This window comes from Macrobrachium nipponense, chromosome 19, assembly GCF_015104395.2.
Source record: "Macrobrachium nipponense isolate FS-2020 chromosome 19, ASM1510439v2, whole genome shotgun sequence".
Taxonomy (NCBI): domain Eukaryota; kingdom Metazoa; phylum Arthropoda; class Malacostraca; order Decapoda; family Palaemonidae; genus Macrobrachium; species Macrobrachium nipponense.
Window position 1 is genome coordinate 4,395,090 of NC_061088.1, and position 16,248 is coordinate 4,411,337.

The 16,248-nt window shown below is 41.6% G+C and overlaps 1 protein-coding gene across 2 annotated transcripts in view; it reads left to right on the forward strand.

Moving 5' to 3' along the window:
- The window catches only part of LOC135213840 (WD repeat and FYVE domain-containing protein 2-like), a gene marked incomplete at its 5' end in the record, with an annotated part of 59,357 nt that continues 43,109 nt past the window's right edge, over nucleotides 1-16,248 (forward strand). For both annotated transcript variants that reach the window (XM_064247946.1, XM_064247952.1), the window contains 2 exon segments: nucleotides 1-97; nucleotides 15,953-16,089. In XM_064247946.1, the coding sequence (XP_064104016.1) occupies nucleotides 1-97; nucleotides 15,953-16,089 (234 nt within the window).

Sequence of the window (16,248 nt, forward strand, 5' to 3'; positions counted from 1 at the left end):
CTCCAAAAGCCGTCATGTTTTTGTCGGGGACTATAGCGGCAACATCACCATGCTCAAGTTGGAAGAAAATGGCCCACAAGTTATAACAACTCTGAAGGTAAAGCACTGAAAACTCTTGTCATTTTCATAACAGTTAGATTAGTATTGTTTGAATATTTGGTTTTGAAATACAACTAAGTGTGATGAAAATTATAATACTGGTTTCTTCCTTAATAGCACAGTTCTTTTAGTTACAGTATTTGTGTACTTCATGTACCATTTATTTGAGATAAATCTTACCTACTGTTAAATTTAGCTATATCTCTCACCGATTAGGCGAGTTGGCATTCAAACAAAAAAATCGAATGGCTGCCCGGATGACCGCCTAGTTTACCTGTTCTCCATCAGGTGTGTTTCAAATGTTTTAGCTCTTGTCAGAATTCTCCTTGCCACCATTGCGGCTAGGTGATTGTTGGTATTCTATGAAGTTTGGCTGTTTTACACCTGTTTACGGTATTGTAATTTAATTTTTCTAGGATAACTTCCACCGGAAGTAAAACCAATAACATCAGGCTATGTAGGAATGTTTTGGTGTAACCAGGATGGTGAAATTGGAAGTTTATCAATATTCCTTTGTACTGGTAGGGGTACAGGGTGTGATTTTGGAACTACTAGATGTGAAGAATGTAGGGAATTGTTCTGAGAAATTTATGCCTGAATATGTCAGATATAGGAAGACTGGAACTAATAGATTGCAAAAGCAATTAATTAGATCAGGGCTTAAACCTCTCAGGCTATCCCTACTCAGACTAGGCATTTTAGTAGGCTAGTATTGACTTCCATTGTAGCTCCGCCTTCTACTCCCCATTCGGTTCAGGAAAAGCGTAACGAGAAGTTTGAACATAAACCTATTTTTAGTTCTAATACAATTTGCAAGTAGTTCGTGACGGGAATATTCCGAATCCCTCCAGTGTGCGCTCATTTTCGCATTCCCTGTTAGAAGTAAGGTGTTGGTACCCTTGTCTGTACGTAGCCCGAGCCTAGGACTGCCCTGCGACAGTTGGAAACGTCCGCTACCAGGGAACCGGGTCGATTCTCGGGACGATGGGATACTGTGCCCTCTAATACCTACTTCACCCTTTTTATGGTCTGAATCTCGTTGAAAGCGTTCGCCAAAGGACTGTTTTGGTAAGCGTTAATGCTCGCTCCGTAGGCGCATTCTGTCGTCTTCAACACCTAGTTTGAGGTGTTGGCATGCATAGGCTTAATAATATATGATGTAGGTGTAGACATTTTATCGAGATGATAATGTATCTGTAGCGAGTTGTACACGTTTAGATATGTCGACTCGGTCGATTGTTTATCTCTCATGTTTTGGTTATTCTAAATTCTTGTATGCTAGCATATTCATTTTTCTTCGTAATGCTTGTGTTTGTTCTTTGCGTGCTTCCTCTTCGGCTATCGGCAAATCTCTTATTACTGCCTCAATTAATGTTTCTCTTTCAAGTCTACACTGTCTGTAGTATCTACAGTTCTTGCTTAGTTAGATATTCTAGCTTCAGAGATTTCTAACTTAGTTTCATATAGGAATGCTTTCAAGTATGTACGATCGCTTTCGGACGAGGCGGGAGCGTTGTTGTAACTCCTCTCCCACCGCCTCCCACTTTTGGCGCCTCATTCTCTCTCTCCCTCTGTCGACTCGTGCGGACTGCAGACCAGGGTTCCCAGACGTACGATAATTATCGTATGAGTACGATAATTTGACCCTCTGTACGATAAACGATTATTAATCAAAATACAATAATTTGGTCTGATACATATGGGAACCCTGCTGTAGACATTGACTCGTGTGAACGCAGTTGAATCGTGCGGAGTGGGAACTTGGCCGAGTCTCGAGTCGCTTAAACTGTCTTGCTCTCATTGCATTGTGGTGGATTCGTTACCGCACTTAGTTACTGTCACCTCTCATTGACAAGTGTCACTTTTTGTCGCCAAGTGTTGCGGAGAAAGAGCAATCCTTTAAGCTCTTTGTTTACCTCCTGTCGGCAGCTGTCTCCTTCTGTTGCCCGCTGACAGAAGATGAGTTTGAATGGAATTGGAGGAACTTGTTTTGGCCCGGTCAGCGTTTGTTGCCACATTACGCCTTCCTGTATTTCATTTTGTTGAGGATAGAGGCCACATAGAGAATATATCTTGATTGTCTTAGGTATTTTGGAGAGCGTATTTTGGCGCGCACTAAATATTAGAGAAGAGAACCAACGCTTTCTCCAATTTGAGAGCATTTCGTAACTTCTCATTCTCGAACACAATCTCCCTTTGTGTCTGCCTTGGCTTGTCATCTTGTCTTTTAAAGTCGCAGAGAGCCGAAGGCCGCCTTTAGCTGTACAACGTTTATTGGTCCTTTAACCATTTTTAATAGGAGGTTCGCTTTCTTTCTCTTTCCTGTGGGGAAATGAACTCGAGACAGACAGATATGCTGATGGATTTTCAGTCTAACTTGAGTTATTATCTTCTATTTACGTTGTCTCGTCTCTGCGACTTCTTAGAGAGGTGGAGACGCCAACCCAGCGGGAGTTTTTAGCGAGGGAACAAGTAACTAAAACAAGTTACTCATTTCTGATGCTGCAGGGTAATGTCCTCATGCTGATACTCACTCTGTTTGGAAGTGAGAACACTTTTGCTTCCTGTCTGATTATGCAGTTCGGGATTATCTATTGGTAGTCTTATTTTATACCTTTCGGGGATAAGTGCAGATTCAGGTTCTGGGATATGGACAGTTGCAGCCTCCTAACATGCAAGGAGAGACTTGGGACCAGTATGTTATATGGTGGAGACGGTGAAGGGAAGTTGTGATTCTTTGTGATTGTCCTCCACTGGTTTATTCTCCTCCTTATAGCTTCCCTTGTCTTCAGCAGAGATCTCATAAGTCTCTTTTAGTAGGAGATTGTATATAGAGGGAGTGATGGTCCAAGGGTAATTCTTTAGGAAGACACCCATAACTAATTGGAGATATTCTTGGACATTTGGAGACTGAATAACAGTAAGTGTCTGCCCATATAATTGTTGGTTTTCTAGCATGGTTTTAGTGCCTTTCCAAAGAATGGTCAGACTTGTGCTACACATGCAGAATATATTCACTCCACTTACTATACATCCACAGTCATGCAAGTTCCTTCAAAGGGTTTTTTACTAGAAGGTATTGCTGTTCAGTACACTTTGTTTGGGTTAGTGTGCAGCCCTTTATAAGTTATGTCAGGGACTTGTTGCCCATTGGTAGATGGTGTTGACTTTGGGAACAAGACTGAATCAGTGATTCAAGTTAGCCCACTCTATCAACAGTATTCCAAAGGCCAAGGACCTGTTGCTTCCTCTGGCCCAATTTCTATACACTATATTGTTAATTCTTTATATCCCCATTCTTATCTAGTGATGTGGGAATGATATTTAATTATGCATGCCTGTCGGTCAAGATGAATAGGCATGTGCTGCTTGAAGATTTTAGACCGGAAAGAACTTTCTATATGGTAAGGGCTTTTCCTCATTAGGAAACATGGCCTTATGGGTTATTTTCAGATAATCATGCTCAATTAATGTATGGTTTTAGCGTAAGAATTACGACTTACAAATAACTTTCATTAGATTTGTAAGTAATCCAGAACCAACTTTGGCTCCAGGACTGTAGGAGGGACACTTTAACCAGGAATCGTCCATTTGGTTTTTAAACCTAAGTCCAAGTTTTGGTCTTTTCCCTCTGGCATGCAACACAGAGTTTAACTAGTGTCATTAACCTTTCATGCAACATAGAATGGTCAACTACACCTGGTAAAACTTTTTAGATGTCAGGGCAGTGGAAAGACATCAGGATGCTTAGCAGGTTTATTCCCAGTCAGAAACAAAGTCTTTGTGGGAAGTTTGCTGCTTTGAGTGAAATGAAACAACATATTGGTTTGATCATCCATTCTGTGGAAGGACAGTGTTTTAGCAATTGGGGATTCAGGAAGAACAACTGCCTACAGGGGCCCTGACATCCATAAGTTTGGCACTTGGGTGGATTTAAGGAACACTCATTTAGCTTCCTAGCATGTGGATGAACAGGGACAGCCGAATGATTACTACTACTTTGTTGGCCCTCAGGCTTGAGCAGTGGATGTTTCCTTAAATTTTGTCTAATTCAGACTCATAGGCCTGCCCCTTGTAGCTACTCTGAATTCTATTGAGCGATTTCATGTTCAAGAATTTCTTAGTCTCCTGTAGAGCCCTTGTAGCCTCAGGGCAAAACTTTTCAGAAGTTCCAAGGCTCTTGGTAGATGTCTCATTCTTCCGTTGAGAAGAAATCAACTCTACTACACAATTCCATACAGTTCCATTGACGTAGGCATCTCCTTAACTGCTTGGAGATGTTAGAATGTCCCCTCCCAATAATAAGATTTTCAAGTTATCATAGGATCTGTCCTTATTTTAAAACTGCCATGGCCTGGGGTCAGAAGCAGTGGTCTGTGTGTTGCTGAGGGTACCATTCTGGAGGAATTTTCAGCACCTGGAACCTTGTAGACGTCAATGTTTTCTGTTTAGAGGAGATAAGACTTTTCACTGTCTACTTCCAAAGTTATCGGCCTCCTGGCCAAAACGATCTTTCTTAACTGGATGATCGGAATGCTGGGGGGAGAGTAAAATGGCCTTTGCTGATGTACAGTCCTGTTCAAGTGCAGGATTGTCATCAGTTTATAATTTTCATTTCATTTCTCATTTTTCCATCTAGCCATACTTTCATTTCAGCGCTGAATGATCTTATAGGTCCCAGTGCTTGGGCTATGCCCTAAATTCCATAATCCATCCACTTCCAAAGTTATTGTTCCATACGTACTTTCCTCAGTATTGCATCAAGTACTTTTAGATCTTGCCGAGGACCAGCACTGTAAGGTGTTGAGATTGGAGCCGTTTCATCTCTATATCAGTCTCTCTTTGGTGTTTAGATGCGGGTCTAAACTTTATCTGAATTTACTATAAAACCTTTTATTTAGCAGTGGTTAATAAGTTAATTTGCTGTCAGCACCCTTCTTTAAGCTGGTGTAAGGGAATGCTATTTTAGCTTTCTGGCTTAGAGCTGAGGGTGATGTTAAGGGTTTGCTTTACAGTTCCCTGTAAGAATTCCAATCTAACCCCTTGGGAGGGAAAAAGAGGAAACTTCTCTATCCTGTTGGGCATAAATTTAAAGGTTACACCTAAAACATTTTTATCATCCTTTTAGAGACTTTGAACATTTTTGTCAAAGGTAAATGCTGAAAGAGGCAAAATTAACCTTTGGTTTTGTGGTTTTAAGAAAAACAAGTGTGGTCAAAGGTTAGCCTGGAAGAGGCAAAGTTAACCTTTTGTGTTGGGATTTTTAGAAACTTATAATGCCTTTGCCAATGGTTAAACTTAAGGCACAGTTATCTTTTGTTTTGTTCATGAAACTTACCTGTCAGATATATATATAGCTGTATTTTCTGAAGTCCGACAGAATTTAAAAAACTTCCGACACACGCAGTGGGTCGGCCCACGGTGGTTAGTACCCATTCCCGCCGCTGGGAGGCGGGTATCAGGAACCATTCCCATTTTCTATTCATAATTTTTCTGTCGCCGGTGCTGAAAACACCTGTTTTCAGTACCTCCGTCTTAGGATTTTGGAAACTTCATTGCCGCTAAGTATCCTAATTGTCTTTTGATTTATTTACTTGGATTTGTGGCTAGGCATACGCTATCTTAAATTGATTTGAATTTGATTCATTTTTGCATAAGATATCTGAATCTAGTTAGGCTAGTTTCAGAGGGGGTTGTCTGCAAAGATAGGGTGTGGCTACCGAAAGCTTCGGTAGATCCGCACTTGGTAGGCACGAGGGGTTTGGGTCTTGCTTCTTTGTTGAGATTTGTCATGTAAGGAGTGTGAGACTTTGTCTATTCCGTAAGGAAGACGTATGATTCGTATGTACGCAATTAATCAGTAAACATGTCTAATTCCGTAAGGAAAAAGTATGATTCGTATGTACGCAATTTATCAGTAAACAAAAGTCCAGGGTAGTGAACCTGCTAACCTTCCTGTAGACTTTATTTTGCCTAACCCTATAGTCATGGCCTACGGGATTATGAATATGTCTGCGAGAGGTGATCGCTCTCCTTCATTGTTGTGAAGAGTGCTACTTCTGTTATTGTTACTCCTAACCCTGTAATGTTGCCTTCGGGCCCTAAAACAGTGTCTGTAGAGGTTATTGCCCTTTTCTCTTATACTCTTTCGATTCGTAACTTAGAATCGAAAGTGCTTGCTTTAGAGAGCAATAGTGAAGTGGCTAAGTGCAGTGACAGTGCCCCTTGTGTAGTGGAGGGTGCATCAGATCGGCCTTATAACGCCTCTAGGTCTAGACCTCTGTCGGACTCCCAGGACCACAGGGAGAGGGCATGTCGAAAGCCGAAGGAGGGTTACGAGGAACCCCCACCGATCTGGCGTGCCTTCGGCAGTTTCTGATGAAAATCCCCAGACTGCCAAAGTTCGTGCACGTGCACGAATCCTGAAGGATTGCTTCTCGTCCTCCGAGGCGTCCTCCCCGCGCAAGGGTTGGAGCTCTCGGAAGGACTCGCGCCCTCTAAGAAGCTTTAGAGAAGAGGACGCTTCACGTCCTCTCTCTCGTCAGGAGGGAACGTCAGATCCGCCCCATAACGCCTCTAGCCTGGACCTCTGTCGGACTCCCAGGACCAGGGAGGGAGGGCATGTCGAAAGCCGAAGGAGGGTTACGGGGAACCCACATCGATCTGGCGTCCCTTCGGTAGGACCTGTTGACGTTTCCCAGGCTGCGGAAGATCGTGCACGTGCACGAATCTCGAAGGACTCGCGCCCTCTAAATAGAAGCTTTATAGAAGAGGACGCTTCACGTCCCCTCACTCTCTCGTTATGCGTTTCAGTGAGAAGTAAGAAGGCGAACGTCGCCTGATCACGTGTACGTCTTTCCACCGAGAAATATGAAAAGAAGGCAGTTTCTCTCGCTTGTTTTGACGCCTGTCAGGAGCGTGACGCTTTTCCGCACGCTTCTTTTGACGCTCGGCTTGAACGGGACGCTCGGATGGACGCCAGGCGCGCGCCAGTGGAAGCCGAGCGTCCTCGCCAGTGGACGCCGAGCGCGCGCCAGGACGCCGAGCGTCCTCGCAAATGGACGCCGAGCGCGCGCCAGCGCACACCAGGTTTGTCTCCTGGCTGAACGTTTCTGTTGAACTCTTCAACTTCAAGCTCTTGTTTAAGATTTGAGCCTCAAGAGTGTGAAGTAAGCAGTGCTTCGGAGGAAGCTTAAAGTGAACAGACAACTTCGTCTTCGAAACCCAGCAAGACCTCGGGTTTCGTGAATTCGAGGTCTCTGTCAATATTATATTGCTTTTCGCAAAGGTGGATGGAGTTAAGGAAAGCTCAAGGGAAGATCTCGTTTTCTCTACCGCAGTCAAGACTTTGCGATAAGGCAGTTACGGGTTATGTAAAGGCTCGACGTCTCGGCGACGTTCAGTAGGATTCTTGCAAAGGCATTCATCAAAAGGACGCTCTTCAGGAAAGCGCAAGACAGGACTTCCTTTGCCACCTTTGCCATACTGCCAATAAATTTTAAGCTTTAGCAGGCATTAGTTGTGATACGGGAGAGGAAGCTGGTTGGAGAGTTTCTTCCTCTTCCCAGGATAATTTTGCAAGCTTTTTAGCCCATCTGAAAGGGTTTTTCAGATGATAGATTGTTAGTTTCTAGTCGGGACTACGCTGTCGAATTGAACATCGTCGTTCTACCTGCCGTAAGCCCTGTCTCTTAACAGGATTCTTGCCCCTTTCTCGTTTGAGACGGGAATCGGAAAAATAAAATGCTCGACTTCCTGGATTACGTTTTGTCAATTCAGTGACTTTCCCCCATTGACAATATACTATCGTTTTGTCAAGTAAGTGGGTATCCCCTCATTGACAAAATATCTCTTTGTCCCGTAAATGGGTTAGTTCTCATTGACAAACATCTCTCTAACTTGATATTGCGTAAGCGAATAAGCTCTTATTGACTAGATTCGGAAGAGCTCTCATTCGTCATTCGCAGACTCGTACAAGAAATAGATCTTGTAGACTACGTCAATGAACGCTTATGTCCAATAACATAAGAAGCTTGAGCTGTCTGCTTCGATTCTCTAAGTTTTGTTCATGAAACTTGCCTGTCAGATATGTATGTAGCTGTATTTCCGAATTCAGCTATATATATGTCTGCCAGGTAAGTATGAACAAACTTTATTGTGATATAATAAAATATTTTGCCTTGCGTTATTTTACTACTGGTTGGTTCAAGTCATACACGCTTGCTGTAGTTACCTCTTCGGATGGCAACTGAGAGGTCTATTGTCTATTATTTTAAGGACATTTAATCGTTACTCCCTGCAGCCTTCCAGGAGTTTCCGATTTATCTTTTACCGTTGTATGGTAGTGTTCTGACGACACAAACGTATCTATATATTTAGCGTTTTCTGTTTCGCTTAAATATACCAGCTTGAGAGTCTCTTTTTGCTCAAAAAATAACGGACCTATTTCTTCGTAGAATAGGGTAGCTGGCAACCCAGACATAAAGTTAAGAGACGACGTTCGCAAGCTGCGGGCTGCTGCTGTGTCTGACTGTCCAAGTTTCCAACCGAGCCAGTAACAGATCGTGTGCTGTCATGCGCGGTAGGTTACGTCTCTCTCTCCTGCGGGATTGACTGACTAACCGTATCTCTGTGCTGGCGGTTACGTCTCTCCTGCGGGATTGACTGACTAACTGTATCTCTGTCCTACAATCACGGACTTTAGCCTATTCTTACGTGAATGAATAAACGTTGCATTCGTTTTGCCTTACTATGTTCAACAGAGTTATCTCTTAATCCTTTCGGTGCTCGTTACGCACGGTATAGAAACTACGAGTCTACCGCAACATTGCACTTTTATATGCTCACCTGCTTAGGCAAAGCGCAGCCTTATAGGGAAGTAAGCATACTCGGGGAGGGAATGGATGAGCTTGCTGGGGACCATTTCCTTCCTGAAGAAGTTTGTTTCCCCGAATAGACTGCAATTCAGACCACAGTTTTTTTTTCCTACCGGGAAACTGAAATATTATTCAAGATCTAGGAATTATTCTGAACATCTCTCAGTGCGTCATGATAGAAAGAAGGTGCCGGACATCTGGATAGTGTTTCAGATGTCCTGGATCTTAATCTGAAAGAAGTAAATGCAATTCGGTCGTCCCTCCAGTCCTCGAAACGAGTTTTTGGAACCAGTGGTCCACATCAACTCTGATATTCCACAGCTCTCTCATATCTTAAGAAGTATCTTCTCTCGGTCCCTGTTCGAGTTTACGAGAAAGAGCCTATTATAACAACAGGCGTAGAATGTAACGATCCTCTAGAGGTTCGTTACAGGATTGCAAAAGTCCGTACGAATCGTCTTGATCGACGGCAGCAACTTTTGACGTCCGAGTGGAATCTTTCTTTAGAAGTAAGTTGAGAGTTGTGGGAGACTTTAGGGACGCCCTTTCATTCTTATCTTCGATATGTTGAGGACGAAGAGGCTTCTTCTTCTCTGCTCCCTTTTTCTCGATCCGGGATCGGTACCATTAAACGCCATCCTATGATATTAAACGGGGATGGATGTTTAGTCTCTTTTCCCCTTTTTCAATCGCTTAGGAAATGTAATGAGGATTTATGACGTCACAGGGAGCGACAATGACGCTGATCGCCCCATGTTGGCCTTCAGGATCCTGGATTCACAGAGGTCACATCCTTCCTAGTTCACTTTCCAAGGACCTTTTCCGAGAGAGTCGGTCTACTCTAACTCGAAAGGTACCTATAACCTCTCCGCTCTGAGTCTGACAACGTTCAGACTATCGAGATGTTGACAGGAATAAGATTACCGTCTTCCATTTCCGTCTGAAGAATGGGATAAGCTGGCAGTCACAACTATTAAAGAATACGCAAATATGTTGTTTGACGGCTTTTGGGCTCAGAGATTTGCGTCTGTCAAACAACAAAGCCCTTCACGATCTTTGAGTTCTGTGGAATCTCGAAACTCGCTCACCATCTACTTTTTGTCTCACCTGTTTTCTCGGAGTCAGACACTCGTGCGAGATCAGGCGACATATAGTAGCCCTGAGTTTCTTGTTGACGAAGTCGGTTGCGTTTATACACCCCCGATGATCGTGTAACATGAGACCAGGTTGGACTGTCAGGCATTTCTTCCTTCGGGACTGAATCGCCTTTTTGCTCCTTGCTCCTTTCTCCTGGCACCAGAAGCTCGAGTCAGGAGTTGATTCGCTGACGACGTTGGGTTGCGTTGATACACCCCCAAGGTTTGCTTAGATTGAATCGCCCAGGCAGTCCAGACACTCATCCTTCAGCGAAGAATAGTGCCTTATGGTCTTCAGGGTACAGCCTTGCTGTCCTTGATTCGTCTGACTGGTCAACTGGTCGGTCACCTGACTTTAGTACAGACGGACTGACTGTGCATGTCCAGATCGAAGCTTTCAATATGGAACTTAGACGTAGTCTGAAGTTCTTGATGTCAAAGCATTCGAACCTCTCCTACCTGTTAACTTCTTGCATGTGATCAGGAAGGCCTTCTTCTAACCACCCTAGATACGACAAAGAGGGTTAGTGAGATTTTAAGCCATCGTCACAAGTTTGGCTTTAGAGAACACAAGGCGGTGTGCTCTCTAAGCCTTTCGTGGTGGCCTAAGAATGGAAACCCGTTTTGTCCCTTGGGCCAGGAGCTTGGAAGCAAGGATGGCACAAGTTAGTGGGCAGGAGCCAGAGAGAGTCCTGTGCCCTGTCAGGTCTCTCAAGTTTTATCTACATAAAACTCAAGAAAGTCGAAGTCATTCGGGCAATCTGCAGTGTTCCGAAAAAGACCAGACTTGCCCATATCGAAGAACACCCTGGCTTTGGTGTTAAGGAGTTCTTTCAAAAATGCTCCTTCATTGTTTGCACAAAGATTTGAAATCTTTTTATCTGAATGCTCACGAGGTGAGGGCGCGGCCTCGGAAGCATTTCAACAGAGCATGGCACTCAGTAACATCCTGAGTACCATGTTTTAGCGAAGCAACTCTGTGTTCACTTCACACTCCCTGCGAGATGTGAAGATGGCATATGAGATCTGCTGCTCGCTAGGGCCATACGTGTCTGCAGACACAATCTTGGGGGCAAGAAGTACCACTCATCCTATCCTGTAGAAAATGGTTAGGAAGAGCTCTTAATTTAGTTGTTGAGTCGCCGACAACGGCGACTTCTTAACTCTTAAGCCTTAGTTAACACACCTTAACTTTGGCTAGGTTGGTCAGGTGGTGATATATATATTTTTATATATATATATATATTTTTTTATTTTACTTCTAGCCCTCATGGTATGGTCAATATGGTCTAGTCACATTGTGGTCACGCCCACCGTTGACAGATCATCTGGAGTGCACCAGCTTTATAGGTCTCTACCTCGCTGCAACTCTTAGTAAAGCAGAAGCAGACTTGGGTGACAGTAATCACGAAGTCAGCTATGCTAACAGGTGGAACCAAGATGTAAATCATCTGCATGCATTTGTTTCCCAAAATCCTTCTATTCTGTCCCTTCCCACCTCCAACGGTGGGATTCAGCTATATATATATCTGACAGGTAAGTTTCATGAACAAAATGATATTGTTATGATACAATAAAGTTTGTTCATACTTACCTGGCAGATATATATAATCAAGTACCCACCCACCTCCCCTCAGGGGACAGTGGAAATAAAAATTATGAATAGAAAATGGGAATGGTTCCTGATACCCGCCTCCCAGCGGCGGGAATGGGTACTAACCACCTGGCCGACCACTGCGTGTGTCGGAAGTTTTTTAAATTCTGTCGGACTTCAGAAAATACAGCTATATATATATCTGCCAGGTAAGTATGAACAAACTTTATTGTATCATAACAATATCATTTTGTGGTTTTAGAAAACCTAGAATGTATTAGTGAAGGTTAAGCGTGGAAGAGGGAAAGTTAACTTTTGTGTTATGATTTTTAGAAACTTTGTCAAGGAACACAAGGTCCTCTGTGACATAATGGATAGGCTAGTGTATGAGAACTAGCTCCATATCTTCTACCTTATTGAATTTAAATATTCATAATGTGAGGAGCAGTTGCAACTTCATTTAGTGTTAAGTCAATTTGTCGCTCCAGAATAGGATTGATGTGTCACAGTAGAAGTACAATTCAGTTTTTGCCTGATCACTACCTTAAGTATACAGAATTGTGTTTGAAAACAGTAAAGCCCTTAATCCGCTACTCGTAGTGGGTAGTCTTTTCCTGAACTGAAAAAGAGCAATTCTTTAGGCGCTTTTGTTTAAAGCCCAGGGTTTTAATATTTTGGGGAGCGTGAAGGTACAAATTTTGTATAGGAGCTTACCTTTATATTGTAAAGGTATTCATTTTAAGTGACTGTCGTTTGATAGGGCTTTTGGACCCAGGCTCAGGGGTCCCTCATACCGCTTGCGTTTCATGCTGGCTGAATCGAAGCAGTTTTCTCCACAAGGCTACTCTTTGCTGCATTTGTATGAGAGCCTTGCTCCCTGAATGGAATCCAACATCTGGTGGTAGTAAAATCCATCAAGGATTCCAGATCAGGTGAGAATGTTTTGGGTTTCGTATAAGAAACCTTTAGCTCGAGTGGCTGAGTGAAATTTTGTCTAGCTGCACTACCCAACATCCTCTTCTTAATGTGGGAATCAGCTAAATTTAACAGTAGGTAAGATTCATCTCAAATAATATAAATTTTCATAATAAAATTTATTATTTGGATACTTACCTACTGTTAAATTTATCTATATCTCCCCGCCGATTAGGTGAGTCGGCATTCAAACAAAAAAATCAAATGGCTGCCCGGATGACTGTCTAGTTAACCTGTTCTCCACCAGGTGTGTTTCGAATGTTTTAGCTCTTGTCAGAATTCTCCTTGACAGCCCACCAAGTTGTGGGGAGGCTGGGTGGGTCTACTTAAACAGTAGGTAAGTATCCAAATAATAAATTTTATTATGAAAATTTATATTATTTGAGATGAATCTTACCTACTGTTAAATTTAGCTGATTCCCACATTAAGAAGAGGATGTTGGGTAGTGCAGCTAGACAAAATTTCACTCAGCCACTTGAGCTAAAGGTTTCTTATACGAAACCCAAAACATTCTCACCTGATCTGGAATCCTTGATGGATTTTACTACCACCAGATGTTGGATTCCATTCAGGGAGCAAGGCTCTCATACAAATGCAGCAAAGAGTAGCCTTGTGGAGAAAACTGCTTCGATTCAGCCAGCATGAAACGCAAGCGGTATGAGGGACCCCTGAGCCTGGGTCCAAAAGCCCTATCAAACGACAGTCACTTAAAATGAATACCTTTACAATATAAAGGTAAGCTCCTATACAAAATTTGTACCTTCACGCTCCCCAAAATATTAAAACCCTGGGCTTTAAACAAAAGCGCCTAAAGAATTGCTCTTTTTCAGTTCAGGAAAAGACTACCCACTACGAGTAGCGGATTAAGGGCTTTACTGTTTTCAAACACAATTCTGTATACTTAAGGTAGTGATCAGGCAAAAACTGAATTGTACTTCTACTGTGACACATCAATCCTATTCTGGAGCGACAAATTGACTTAACACTAAATGAAGTTGCAACTGCTCCTCACATTATGAATATTTAAATTCAATAAGGTAGAAGATATGGAGCTAGTTCTCATACACTAGCCTATCCATTATGTCACAGAGGACCTTGTGTTCCTTGACAAAGTTTCTAAAAATCATAACACAAAAGTTAACTTTCCCTCTTCCACGCTTAACCTTCACTAATACATTCTAGGTTTTCTAAAACCACAAAATGATATTGTTATGATACAATAAAGTTTGTTCATACTTACCTGGCAGATATATATAATCAAGTACCCACCCACCTCCCCTCAGGGGACAGTGGAAATAAAAATTATGAATAGAAAATGGGAATGGTTCCTGATACCCGCCTCCCAGCGGCGGGAATGGGTACTAACCACCTGGCCGACCACTGCGTGTGTCGGAAGTTTTTTAAATTCTGTCGGACTTCAGAAAATACAGCTATATATATATCTGCCAGGTAAGTATGAACAAACTTTATTGTATCATAACAATATCATTTTGTGGTTTTAGAAAACCTAGAATGTATTAGTGAAGGTTAAGCGTGGAAGAGGGAAAGTTAACTTTTGTGTTATGATTTTTAGAAACTTTGTCAAGGAACACAAGGTCCTCTGTGACATAATGGATAGGCTAGTGTATGAGAACTAGCTCCATATCTTCTACCTTATTGAATTTAAATATTCATAATGTGAGGAGCAGTTGCAACTTCATTTAGTGTTAAGTCAATTTGTCGCTCCAGAATAGGATTGATGTGTCACAGTAGAAGTACAATTCAGTTTTTGCCTGATCACTACCTTAAGTATACAGAATTGTGTTTGAAAACAGTAAAGCCCTTAATCCGCTACTCGTAGTGGGTAGTCTTTTCCTGAACTGAAAAAGAGCAATTCTTTAGGCGCTTTTGTTTAAAGCCCAGGGTTTTAATATTTTGGGGAGCGTGAAGGTACAAATTTTGTATAGGAGCTTACCTTTATATTGTAAAGGTATTCATTTTAAGTGACTGTCGTTTGATAGGGCTTTTGGACCCAGGCTCAGGGGTCCCTCATACCGCTTGCGTTTCATGCTGGCTGAATCGAAGCGGTTTTCTCCACAAGGCTACTCTTTGCTGCATTTGTATGAGAGCCTTGCTCCCTGAATGGAATCCAACATCTGGTGGTAGTAAAATCCACCAAGGATTCCAGATCAGGTGAGAATGTTTTGGGTTTCGTATAAGAAACCTTTAGCTCAAGTGGCTGAGTGAAATTTTGTCTAGCTGCACTACCCAACATCCTCTTCTTAATGTGGGAATCAGCTAAATTTAACAGTAGGTAAGATTCATCTCAAATAATATAAATTTTCATAATAAAATTTATTATTTGGATACTTACCTACTGTTAAATTTATCTATATCTCCCCGCCGATTAGGTGAGTCGGCATTCAAACAAAAAAATCAAATGGCTGCCCGGATGACTGTCTAGTTAACCTGTTCTCCACCAGGTGTGTTTCGAATGTTTTAGCTCTTGTCAGAATTCTCCTTGACAGCCCACCAAGTTGTGGGGAGGCTGGGTGGGTCTACTTAAACAGTAGGTAAGTATCCAAATAATAAATTTTATTATGAAAATTTATATTTTTTTCATCTATTAGATTTTTTAATGAATTAAGTGTGATGTTATTGTTGAATTCCTTTGATATATCCCTTTGCTCTTCTTTTGTCTTATACTCTTAATCGGGCTGAAGGCTTTCCTTTGTTGTTTGGCAAATTTGCTTTTGTTCAGCTTGTTCCGTCTGGCCATAGTTCTGTCATTATAGTGATGAATCGCAATTTATAAAGGTTAAAACTTTCTAATTCTGTATTATGCTAAAAAAAATAGTTGCTAGTAAACACTCTGGACTCCCTAAAATAGTATACAGTACAGAAAGAAAGGTGTGTGTCCAAGAAAATAGTTGTTTCCATTACTAATTATGGTGGTGGCCACAAGAAAAAGGGTGATTTCTGGCATAAGTCCTGATGGCAGAATATTTTCTTCATATTAAAACTTTGTTCCCAGTGGCATTTATTTCAATGGCATTTTATATAATTTGTAACTTGTAGATTTCATGTTAAGTTTAGTGATTCAGTCTCTCAGTTTTTCCCAGAACACACACAGCTATCCAGAGATAAAATTATATATAATATATATATATATATATATTATATATATATATATACATATATATATATATATATATATATACATATAGTTAGTATTGTAGAAATATGTATACGTATATGTAAATTATATTTGAAAAGATGAATTATTTTTCAGGGTCACAATGGGTCCATACGATCTTTAGCATGGGATATTGACCGGCAGCTACTGTTTTCTGGTTCTTTTGATCAATCTGTAATAGTGTGGGATATTGGTGGTGGCAAAGGAACAGCTTTTGAATTACAGGGACACACGTAAGTAATACCACCATGTCAAGTCAGATCTTAGTAGTATAAGTTAGCATCAATGGAAATATGTTGGATTCCAGCACACGTGGGAATAAAGGAAATGATGTTTTTATTTATTTATTTTTAATTATTTAATTTTGTTTATTTTATTTATTTATTTATTTA